The following is an 11,054-nucleotide window of genomic DNA, read 5'->3' on the forward strand; positions in this document are numbered from 1 at the left end:
AAGAAAGGATATCAGAGATAGAAGATCAAATCAATGAAATAAAGCGAGAAGTCAAGATTAGAGAAAAAGGAGTGAAAAGAAATGAACAAAGCCTCCAAGAACTATGGGATTATGTGAAAACACCTAACCTACGCTTGATCAGCATACCTGAATGTGACGGGGAGAATGAATCCAAGTTGGAAAACACTCTTCATGATATTATCCAAGAGAACTTTCCCAACCTAACAAGGCAGGCCAACATTCAAATCCAGGAAACACAGAGAATACCACAGAGATATTCCTCAAGAAGAGCAACCCCAAGGCACATAGTTGTCAGATTCACCAGGGTTGAATTGAGGGAAAAAAAAATCCTAAGGGCAGCCAGAGATAAAGATTGAGTCACCCACAAAGGAAAGACCATCAGACTCTTGGCAGAAAACCTGAAAGCTAGAAGGGAGTCGGGCCAATATTCAACATCCTTAAAGAAAAGAAGTTTCAACCCAGAATTTCATATTCAGCCAAACTAAGCTTCATAAGTGAAGGAGAAATAAAATCTTTTATGGACAAGCAACTGCTGAGAGATTTCATTGCTACAAGACCTGCCTTAAAGGAACTACTGAAGGAAGTACTAAACAGGGAAATGAACAACCAGTACCAGCCACCACAAAAACGTACCAATTGGTAAAAATAATGACATAATGAAGGAGCCATGTCAATTAACGGGCAAAACAACCAGCCAGTAACTGGTTGACAAAATTTAACTGAGGAGGTTGAATATCTCTGCACAGAAAACTTCACAATATTGGTGAATTAAATTGAAGAAGACCTATATAAATCAGAAGGTAGCTTATGTTCATGGTCTGCCAGAATTAATATTGTTAAAATGTTTATATTACAATGAGGGGAACAACACACACTGGGGCCTGTGGGGGAAGAGTGGGGAATGAAGGGAGGGAGAGCATTAGGAAAAAGAGCTAATGCATGCTGGGCTTAATACCTAGGTGATGGGTTGATAGGTGCAGCAAACTACCATGGCACATGCCTACCTATGTAACAAACCCGCACGTCCTGCACATGTGCCCTGGAACTTAAAAAAAAGTTTATACCTGCAGACTCAATGCAATCCCTATCAAAATTCCAAGGTCATTTTCCACAGAAGTAGAAAAAAATCCTAAAATTTGAATGGGACTACAAAAGGACCCCAAATAGCCAAAACAATCTGGAGCAAAGGGAAAAAGGAGGCATCACACTATGGAATCCCCAAATATCTTACAAAGCTACAACAATCAAGGCAGCATGGAACTGGCATAGAAACGGGTACAGTGATCAGTGCAACAGGGATGAAAACAAAGAACGAAACACACACGTTTATGATGAGCTGATTCTCAACAAAGGTTCCAAGAACATATAATAGAGAGAGGGCAGTCATTTTGGATAAATGGTCCTGGGAGAAGTGAGTCTCCATGAAGTGTGGCGGTCTGGATCCTCCCTGGGCAGGTGGATGGTCAGAGCAGCACACAGGCTCACTCAGCTGAAGGTTCCCTTTCCTGGCAGGAAGGAGGCTTCGTTATTTCCTGTTGGAGGGTCAAGCTGTGCAGCTGGGCACAGGTCACATCCTGGAATATTCATATGAAGAGGAATGAAATCAAATTATCTTACCCATATACAAAACAGGCAGAAGAAAACCTTCAAAAAGTTGGTTTGGGCAAGGTGTTTTGGATATGACCCTGAAAACACAAGCAACAAAAGCACAAATAGACAAAGGGAGTGGCTTCAAACTAAACAGCGTCTGCACAGCAAACAACAGAATAAAGAGACAATGCAGAAATGGGAGAAAATGGTTTCATGCTCTATACCTAATAAAGGGTTAATATGCAAAAACATGTGAGGAACTAAAACAACAAAACAGCAAGAAACCAAAAACTACTTGAAACACACGCAAAGAAGACGTACAAATGGTCAGCATGTATATGAAAAAGTGCTAAGGCAAAAGCTTTGTCTATTGAGTTGATAATTTTTGTTAATTTTGTTAAAACATTGAATTACATTGATTGAGTTTTTTTTATTTTACTTTAAGCTCTGGGGTACATGTGCAGATCTTGCAGGATTGTTACATAGGTACACACATGCCATGGTGGTTTGCTGCCTCCATCCCCCGGTCACCTACATTAGGTATTTTTCCTAATGTTATCCCTCCCCAACCTCCCCACCCCCTGCTATGCCTCCCCTGAGCTACCCTTGCTTTTCATAAACAAAATTAAAAAATAATAAAAACAGTGTGGTCATGATATATCATCTATTTTATAGAGACATGAATCTTACTTGCTAATATTTGTTAAGGGATTTAAATTTCTTTGAGAGATCTTCTATGACTTTCCCATTTTGTAGTTTCCTTGTCAGGTTTTGGTATAAATTTGTTCCTAGTCTGATAAAATTTATTTGTGTAAATATATACAAAATATTCTCAGGGAAAATTTAGGCAAGTTTGGGGTATGGGGTGTGTGTGTGTGTGTGTGTGTGTGTGTGTGTGTCTTGAGTGTTTGAAAAAGCCACCAACAAACCTTCCTGAAGTGACATTTACTTTGTGGGAACATTTTTGATTACAGGATTAGTACATTTTATATATGTTTACATGTGATGATTCAGATTTTCTATGAATCCTTAAGTTCATTAAATAAACTGTAGTTTTGAATATTTCACCTATCCCATCTGCATTTTCTGTTATGTCAGTGCAGAATTGCTCAGTTTTCTTTCACCTTTGTAAAGCTGTGTGTAGGGTCTGCAGTGCTGCCTCCTATTTTGTTCCTGTATGGAAATGTGTGCCTGCTCTTTTTTTTTTTTCCCCCTCATTGTGGCCAAGATTCATGTATCATTAATGTTTTCGAGAATAAACCTTTTGACTTTATTACTTTTTCTCTATTTTTTGTTTGTCCTCATTAGAAGCTCCTATTTTCCCATGTCATTGGTTTGATATGTAATATTTACATGATCAATCAATTTAAAAACATTTTCAGACTTCTGTTTTGTTTTACTAGTTAACTCATTGTGAACTGAGAGGCCTGCTTCTTTATTTTGATAATACAGGGATACTATTTATCTTTGCAGAATCAGGTGACTCCCAAAGTTCCCAGAATCTTCTGGTGGTCTATGTTAGGGGTCCAGGCTGGCTGGGGTTCAATGGTGCCCACTGGGGGCAGCTTCCATGCCTTCTGGGGTCCTGAGTCTTCATGGTGTGTAGAGTCTGGGTCCTCCCTGGACTAGTGGATGGCCAGAGTGGCATAGATGCTGGGCTCAGCTGGAGGTTCCCCTGCTTGGGACGAAGGAGGCTCAGTTGCCTCCCGCCTGAGGGTCAAGCTGCGCAGCTCGGCGTAGGTCACATCCTGGGGGGCTTCAGATGCAGCAGCCTGCAGAGGCGGGAGAGTGAGAGGAAAGGAACGTGGTGGGGGTGAGAGAGAGGAAAGGACCTGCTGACTGTCCTGCCTGTCCTTTTCTGCTTGTGTGTCCCATGTGTTCAGGAATTCCCCAGACAGGGGAAAGAGGGGAGGCCATTTCTCTCCTAGGTCTGGAGTGATTCACCTTAGCATAGGTCACTGCATGGGGTCTTCATCATGTGGGCTTTGCTGGAGAGACAGTGGTGGGGGGTGTCCTTAAGTCCCCCTGACCCCCTGGAGTCAGTTTTCCCACTGTTCCCAGAGTGATCCATTTACATTCCTTTCCTGATGGAATTTCAGGGACGAGCTAAGGCCGTGGAGGGTCTGGCTGCTCCCTCCCTGCGGTTCTGGCCTCTCCTCCTCACTCTGAAGGCTGTGGAGGGTCTGGCTGCTCCCTCCCTGCAGTTCTGGCCTCTCCTCCTCACTCTGAAGGCCGCAGAGGGTCTGGCTGCTCCCTCCCTGCGGTTCTGGCCTCTCCTCCTCACTCTGACCTTGCCCACTTGGCGGCAGCCTCACACCTGCCTTCCCGCAAGAGCTCACTGCTGCCTCGGGGCCTTTGCACTGCTGTTTCCTCTGCCTGCAGGGGCTCATCCATTAGAGGATGGTGTGGCCCTCTCTGTCCAGGCTTCTCAGATGACAGCCCTCCCCTTACCATTCAGACTGGCCCCACTGCCCCGCACTCTCTGCCTTTTCCCTGGTTTATTTTCCTCACAGCACGTCACACTCCTGGACACTGTGCGTTTATTTGCATTTTGTCGCCCACCATGAGGTGAGCTCAGGAGGGTGGGGGCGGCTTTGCTCCCTGCTGTGTCTGCAGCTCCCACGGGTAGCCCCATCCACAGTGAGCTCCTGGGAACACTCGCTGGGTGAATGAATGAAGGGGAGCCCAGGGCACCGGGGTGGTTCATTGATCCCTCATCCTCCCGAGGCCTGGGGAGCCCTCTAACAACCAGACGGCCGAACAGAGGATGAGGAGCAGGAAGGGCACCCGGGAGGAGGCCCACGAGGTCCCAGGACACCAGGAGAGAGTGAGGTCACAGCAGGCGGGAGGCAGCATGCTGGACACAGAGGGTCCACCCTGGATGGTGCTGAGAGCCGGGGAAGGAGGACAGAGAAGTCCTGCTGGGTTACATCCAGCACCAGGAGGCCTTTGGTGCCCGGGACAGGGGCGGGGTCTCACCTGAGTGTCCAGCTCCACCTCGTCCTCAGGCTGTGTCTCCTTCACGGCAGCATCTGCTGGGTAAAAGCAAGGGGTTTATCTCCTGGGAAGGTTCCCTGGGACCTCTCAGCCCCGCCAGCCCCTGCCCAGCTCCCAGATGGGGCAGCTGAGATCCAGGGAGGGGCTGTGATGTCCCGAGGTCCCACAGTGTGAGGTGAGATCCTGTCACCCTGAGCCCCAGACCCCTTCCAGCCTGTGCCCTTTTCCCATTGCTATGGAAACTGTGGGCCCCCGTCTCCCTCCTGGCTGGGGTCACCTCTTCCTCTCACTCACAGAGGGTTTCTTCTTGGGTGTCGGCAGCTGGGCTGGACCTAGGAGAGGACATGGGAGCTTTAGGGGCAGTGTATGGGCCGGGGTGGGTGGGAGTCTGGGGTCTTCGGGCAGAATTACCTCCTCTGCAGGCCTCTGCCTGTGGGTTCTGGCTCCACAGCCCCTGCAGAATGTTGGAAATCAGCCTCTCTCTGGGCTGTGTGAAGAAGGACAGAGTCTCAGCCCTGGGAACACCTGCCCTGCACACACAGCTCAAAGGTAAGGAAGGAAACCTGGAAACACTCCTGCTTCCATGCTCCAAATGTCTCAGATGGAGAGAGCCCGAAGGACACTTCACAACTGTATGTGGGGACTGACATGAAGTGCTTTCTCGATTCGCCTGGTGAGAAATGCTAGAACAGTTTCTCAAAGCTGCATTTTTCCAGCGGTTTGGATTCCCTCTGGCTGGTGCCCTGAGCCCACCCTTGGTTGGCCCATAGGATCTGCCTCTTCCCTACTCACCTGATGTCCAGCGTTTGCCCTGATGTCGACGTCGGAGGACGAGGAAGAGGAGGAGGAGGAAGAGCAGCAGGAGGAGGGCCACTGAGACCCCGGTCGCAACCCTCAGGTGCTTTCTCAGACCTTGAGCACAATGACGTCAGGAATGGGGTCATCACACCACTGACTGAGCGCCTACTGTGTGCAGGTAACTGCTCGGCCTCTTATTCACCACCTCCAACGCCCACAACAGTCGTGCACCATCAAAATGACACATCCACCCCACCCACTTTACAGATGAAAAACAGGCTCAGAGAGGGGAGTTGCCTGCCCCAGGCCCCCCAGCTAGGCAGCAGCAGAGCTGGGAAGGGAATCTGGGAGTCTGAGCTGCAGCCCTTGTTCCCTGCACCTGAGCTGAGCCTAGGAGCTGCAGGGAAAGAGCCTGACCTCCTGAACCACACGCCCTGCTCCCCTCCCCTGCCCCAGGTCACCGTCACTGCTGCAGGTGGGACAGGACAGGCCCCTGTGGAATCAGGTCTGGAGGCTTCCCTGGTAGGCCTCCTCCCCCAGGAGGTCACAGCTGGGAGTCAGAGCTGAAAGGAACTTTCCCACCCCGCAGGCCTCTCTCCTTTATACTTGGAGAAACTGAGGCCCAGGTGGGGGAGGGGCCTGTCCACGTCACCATCTCCAGAGGAGCCTTAATCCAGTGACAGAACCCACCCCTGCCTCCCCTGGACCCTGGCCACCTGCCACTCAGGGACCCTCACTCACCACTTTGGGGATCTGAATCCGGGGGAGTGACAAGCTGGTCCCCAGGGCCTCCTGGGTCCGGACGCAGAGGTGAGGGCTGGGGCTGTCCTTCTCTCCACATCAGCCCAGCTGCTCCTCCCCCAGGCTGGGCCCCAACATCTCCCTCTACTTCAAGCCCCAACTCCTCAGCAGCCCAGCCTCAGCCCTGGGAGCCTGTACCCCCTTCTGTCTCTGCCCAGCTCTCTGGAGAGAAGTCTATGCTGAGTCCTTGAGGGGAACGGGATCCTCTGGGAGACTGGGGACTGCCTTGGGGGAGGCCGCACTCTCTCCCAGACAAGAGGCCTCAGTTACTCACCAGGTGTGGGGGTCGGACCGGTGGGTGGGGGGCCGGGGCCCCAGGAGAGTCCTGGGTAAAGAATGAGAGGAGGCGGAGGAGCTGGGTCTTGCCTGAAGCCTCCACCTCAAACCAAATTTCTCCACATTGGCCCTGTGGCCCTCCAGTTCCCTCCCCCACCCTCCTCTTCAGGATGCTGGCGATGCCGCTGAGGGTAGGTGTGCCTGGGAGGGCCTCATTGTCCTCCTTCCCTCTGAGGGCTGAGGCCCCTCTGGCTGAGCTTCCTTCAGACCCCCTCCCTCCATCCTAGCCCAGAGCTCTCCTGGGGCAAGGCCTGAGCTGAGCTTTGAGCTCAGAGAGGACAGGGTCAGGGCTCTCACCTGAGACCACGAGCTTCAGGGGCTCGCTGGGGTGAGACAGCAGGTAGGGGGAGAAGTTGCGTGAGCCGTAGCACCTGTAGGTCCCCGCATGGGCTGAGGTCACAGGACTCATGGGGAATTCAGCCTGGTCCTGATCAGATTGGTACTTTGATCTCAGACGCACAGGGGCATCAGCTGCTCCCTCCTTGGTCAGAAGGAACGTGTCCATCCACCCCTGTGACTGACACAGCAGGGTCACATTCTCGCCTGAGGCCACCGTGGGGCCCGGCTGCACTGAGAGGGAGGGTCTGGCACGGATCTGCCCTGGAGAGAAGAGGATGGGTGAAGGGCTGCCCCGCCTTGTTCTGAGCTGAGACCTCCCCAGGCCTCTCTCTGGGATCCTCAGTCTCTGTCTCTGTTTTCTCTGAGTCTCCCCCTCCCGTCTCATCCCCTGTCTCTGTCTGTCTCTCCCTCCCTTGGGACCCCCACCTCTCATCCCAGCCATCACCACCTGGGCTCCCTGGCAGGGCCTGCGCAGAGCCTGGGTCCCTGACTGAACCCGCTGGGCTTCTCACCTGCAATCAGGATGTCCAGGGGGTCACTGGGGGCCGACCACTCGGAGGAGAGGTTGTGGGCACCGGAGCATCTGTACTGGCCCCCATGGGAGCGGCTCACAAGGCTCAGGGTGAAGTTGGCCTGGGAGAACCCAGCCTGGAGCTGCCGGCCAGGGCGCTGGAGGAGGTCAGGTTCTCCCTCCTTGTACAGGGTGAACCTGTCGTAGCCGACATCAGAGCCACACTGGAGGGTCAGGGTCTCCCCAGGCTCCACGACAGGACCCGGCTGCGCTGAGAGTGATGGCTTCTCAGAAACACCTGGGAAAGGTGGTCATGGTCTCCAGGAGTCGACCCTCAGGCTCCCCACAAATCCTCCCTCTCCCCCGGCCTCATCACTGCACATCTTCCTGTGTCTCTGGCCCAGGAGCCCTGAGCCCTCTCACCCCAACATCATCCCACCTGGAGTTGCCCTGAGACGCGGCTCCTCCCCACCTGCCCAGAGACTCAGGGATCTCCAGGCAATGCTGTGAATTTCTCACCTGGGACCAGCAGCTCCAGGAGATCACTGGGTAAAGACCACAGATAGGGAGAGTGAGAGTAACAACCATAGCACCTGTACGTCCACCTGCGACTTGGGCTCACGGGGCCCACAGAGAAGACGGCCCGGGATGACCCACGGGTACGGGCCTGGGAGTTCAGGCATGGCGGGTGTTCATCTTCTCCTTCCTTACACAGAATGAAGCCATCAAATGCCACCTGTGAGCCACAATGGAGGGTCACATTTCCTCCTGGGGTCACCACAGGGCTGGGCAGGGCTGAGAGGGTGGGTTTGCTGTAGGCTCCTAGAAGAGAAGCAGGCACCGTGTTAAGTGGGGCTCACACCTCCCACATCATCCCCAGGGCTGAGAGGGGAAACACCGCTGAGAGCCAACCCTCTTACTGGACTGAGCCTGGGGCTGGGACCCCTGAGTGTCTCTTACCTGTCACCACCAGCTCCAGGGGGTCACTGAGCTCTGACCATCGAGTGCGTCCGCGATACTGACAGCGATACCGCCCTGCGTGTTCCCCAGCGATGGACTGGATGGGGAACTGGCCCTTCTTCACAAGATCCTGTGAGATCTGCCTAATCCAGGATGCTGGTTTTTTTTCTCGATATAGACGGTACTCCTGGGTCTCCAGGCTCCCCCGACACCTGAGGGTCACTGGACTCTCCTGGGTGATCACAGGGCCTGGCTCAGCCCAGAGGGGGGGCTTTTGGAGGGTCCCTGGCAGGAAATCAGCGGTCAGATTCTAAGTCATTTCCCACCTAACAGATCTCAGCTATCAGCCCAGGACCCTCCAGACCCCCATCAGTCAGCCCAGAACTGCTATTCTCCCCGGCTGCATGGGTGTGGGCCTTGTCCCCAGTAAGGAGAAGAACCTGGTGATAGACTCACCTGCCTGCACGTGGGTCCTGGAGCCCAGACTCACCCCTAGAAGAGAGTTCCCTGTGAGAGATTGGCCCCTGAAGCCTGAGCAGGTCCTCCCCTCCCTGGAGTCTTTGTGAGCCCCTGGGGTCTCCCCATGGACCAGAGTTTGGCTGTGGGGTGAGGTCCCTCCTAGGTTAAATCTCCCTTCCCTCTTCAAATCTCACCTAGACAGAGCAGGACCATGAGGATGGGGGTCATGGCGTCTCCTCCCACTGCCCTGCTCTGCGGATGGATGAGCCCTCCGTGCTGGCAGGACGGAGACACACAGAGCGTGGACACTTGGAGGCTAGGTCGTTCTTGTCATGGGGTTGTGTCATCTGCAGCCACACAGGAAGCAGAACTGCCCTCCCCAGGAGCCTGGCTCTCATTTCTTTAGGGCTGAGGTGGGGGTGGGGGTGGGCCCAACCCCTCTGCAGACATTTCAGACTGTAATGGAGTCTTTCCTGACCCCCAGCCACTGTCTGTCTGGTTTGTTTTAATCTCACTGGGAGCTGGGATGTAGCAGCAAATAGAACTGGTGCTTTTCTGCATCTGCCCTTCCAGATGAGGGTGAGCAAAGGCTTCCCCTTCCTTCTCACAGCCTCCCCATGGGGTCTCCCTCCCTCCCTCACCCCGTCCATCAGCACAGCAGTGCAGGGGCATTACCATAGCTGTCATCTCTCCAGCCCTGGAGATGCTTCAGGGAAGATGCAGGTCCATGCTGCAGGCAGGCTCAGGTCAGCAGAGACACACCTGACACCTGGCCGTGCAGTCCAGGCTGAGCTGCATGTGGCCGTGGGCACAGAGAAGAAATGCAGGGAAATAGGAAGAAAAGTTGACTTCTTTCCTGGCACTGGATTGTGGGTTTTCTTTCGACAAAATAGTTCCCTTCTCAACTTCCCCCTTTTAATAATGAGTCATCTCATCCTGCATCTGTGACTTTTCTATTGGGTGTCTGCAGTGAGGGGATTGGGTAATGAAGTTTAACCTGAGAATTTCAGGAGTTTGGTTCAGGGCAGGGCTTGTTTCTACATCATTAGCAAAAGGGTTAATTTTTCAGTGTTTTCTAGAAACCGCCTAAGGTGCGTTATCAGTACCTAGGAATGTTCAAGACCTCAGCTTGAGTTCAAGTCTGCAGGTAAAATATGCATCAGTCCAGCTCACAGACCAGTCATGGCACTTTGTCTGTCTCTCAGAACAAAGAAAAAAGTGGAGGAAACCGTGGGACCCTAGGGAGACCATGGCTCCCCCTCTTCTGTGTTTGTGGACAGAATCTGGGATAGCTCTGCTCAGTGACCGGGGCCACACTCAGCACTGAGCCACCTCCCCCAGGTGCACATGACACGGAAGTGCTTTATCATTGTTGGGCCAGACATCTCTCGCACATGGGTGTGAGGCTCACATGGGCCCCACCGTGTCGGGCATGTCACGGAGCTGATTCTAAGCTTGGGAACGTGGACACTGCAGGGCAGGAGTGGCTACAGCAATACCTCAGGAGTTTTCGTTCCTGAGTCAGCCCTAGGAGAAACTCTGTATGGAAGATCAGGTGTGTGAGATGAAACCACCCCAGAGGAATGAAAATCACAGAATCCATTAGAGAAAAAACAGGCAATTATAGAAATGCATTGGACAGATATTGTGAGATGAAAAATAGTACGTTATATTAACATATTTAGAAATAATTTCATCAAGAACAAGACACAGCTAAAATGATAAATATTATATTGGTGTAGGATATTACTAAAATTTTCATAAGTCTTAGAAAAGGTAATTAATGCACACGAGAAGCAGAATGACAGGAGTGAGCAGATTCTCTCCGTGTGTCACACCTTCAGAACGAAGGAAACAAGGAGCATGTTAGTAAATACCTGCAAAGAAAATAGTTGACATTTTTACAGAAATGAAGAAAGAACATAAACTTAATGTGCACAAATTTATAAATGAAATGAATGTCTTCACTATGGTAGAGTGAAGGATATTTAGAATAAATAAAAAGTAATTTTAAAACTACTGGAGAAAATAAAAATTATTCTGAAATGAATGACAAGCACATTGGGACTGGATTTCCCAAAGGAAAAAGTCGTGGAAAAAATGACTGGGGTCAGGTTCAAGTGGGCTGAACGGAAACAGCTGGCACATGCCTCTCTCGTTAAGAGGAACCAAATGGTGAGTAAATACCAAAAAACCAAAGGGATCTTCTAAGAGAGCGCACTGGGGCTCAGCAGAGGATGAG

At 51.9% G+C, this 11,054-nt stretch overlaps 1 protein-coding gene across 1 annotated transcript; it reads right to left on the reverse strand.

The window, feature by feature from the left end:
* Positions 1-2,793: 2,793 nt before the first annotated feature.
* Positions 2,794-9,685, reverse strand: LOC108298511 (leukocyte immunoglobulin-like receptor subfamily B member 2). The gene is made up of 14 exons (XM_017521182.2): positions 9,488-9,685; positions 9,007-9,088; positions 8,810-8,845; positions 8,354-8,638; positions 7,913-8,215; positions 7,395-7,691; positions 6,841-7,143; positions 6,482-6,532; positions 6,148-6,198; positions 5,401-5,520; positions 5,020-5,095; positions 4,903-4,940; positions 4,591-4,643; positions 2,794-3,383 (listed from the first exon to the last, which is right to left on the reverse strand). The coding sequence occupies exons 1-14, from the start codon at positions 9,497-9,499 to the stop codon at positions 3,237-3,239; spliced, it is 1,854 nt and encodes a 617-aa protein (XP_017376671.1). The 5' UTR covers positions 9,500-9,685; the 3' UTR covers positions 2,794-3,236.
* Between the last annotated feature and the right edge of the window lie 1,369 nt (positions 9,686-11,054).

This window comes from Cebus imitator, unplaced genomic scaffold (genome assembly GCF_001604975.1).
Source record: "Cebus imitator isolate Cc_AM_T3 unplaced genomic scaffold, Cebus_imitator-1.0 Scaffold978, whole genome shotgun sequence".
NCBI classification, from domain to species: domain Eukaryota; kingdom Metazoa; phylum Chordata; class Mammalia; order Primates; family Cebidae; genus Cebus; species Cebus imitator.

Bases quoted from the DNA above. Each gene is read 5' to 3' on its own strand.
- LOC108298511 (XM_017521182.2), bottom strand. The intron at 8,216-8,353 runs GTAAGAGACACT...CTTCTCTTCTAG, and splicing joins CCTGGAGCTGGTGGTGACAG to GAGCCTACAGCAAACCCACC. The intron at 7,692-7,912 runs GTGAGAAATTCA...CACCTTTCCCAG, and splicing joins CCTGGAGCTGCTGGTCCCAG to GTGTTTCTGAGAAGCCATCA.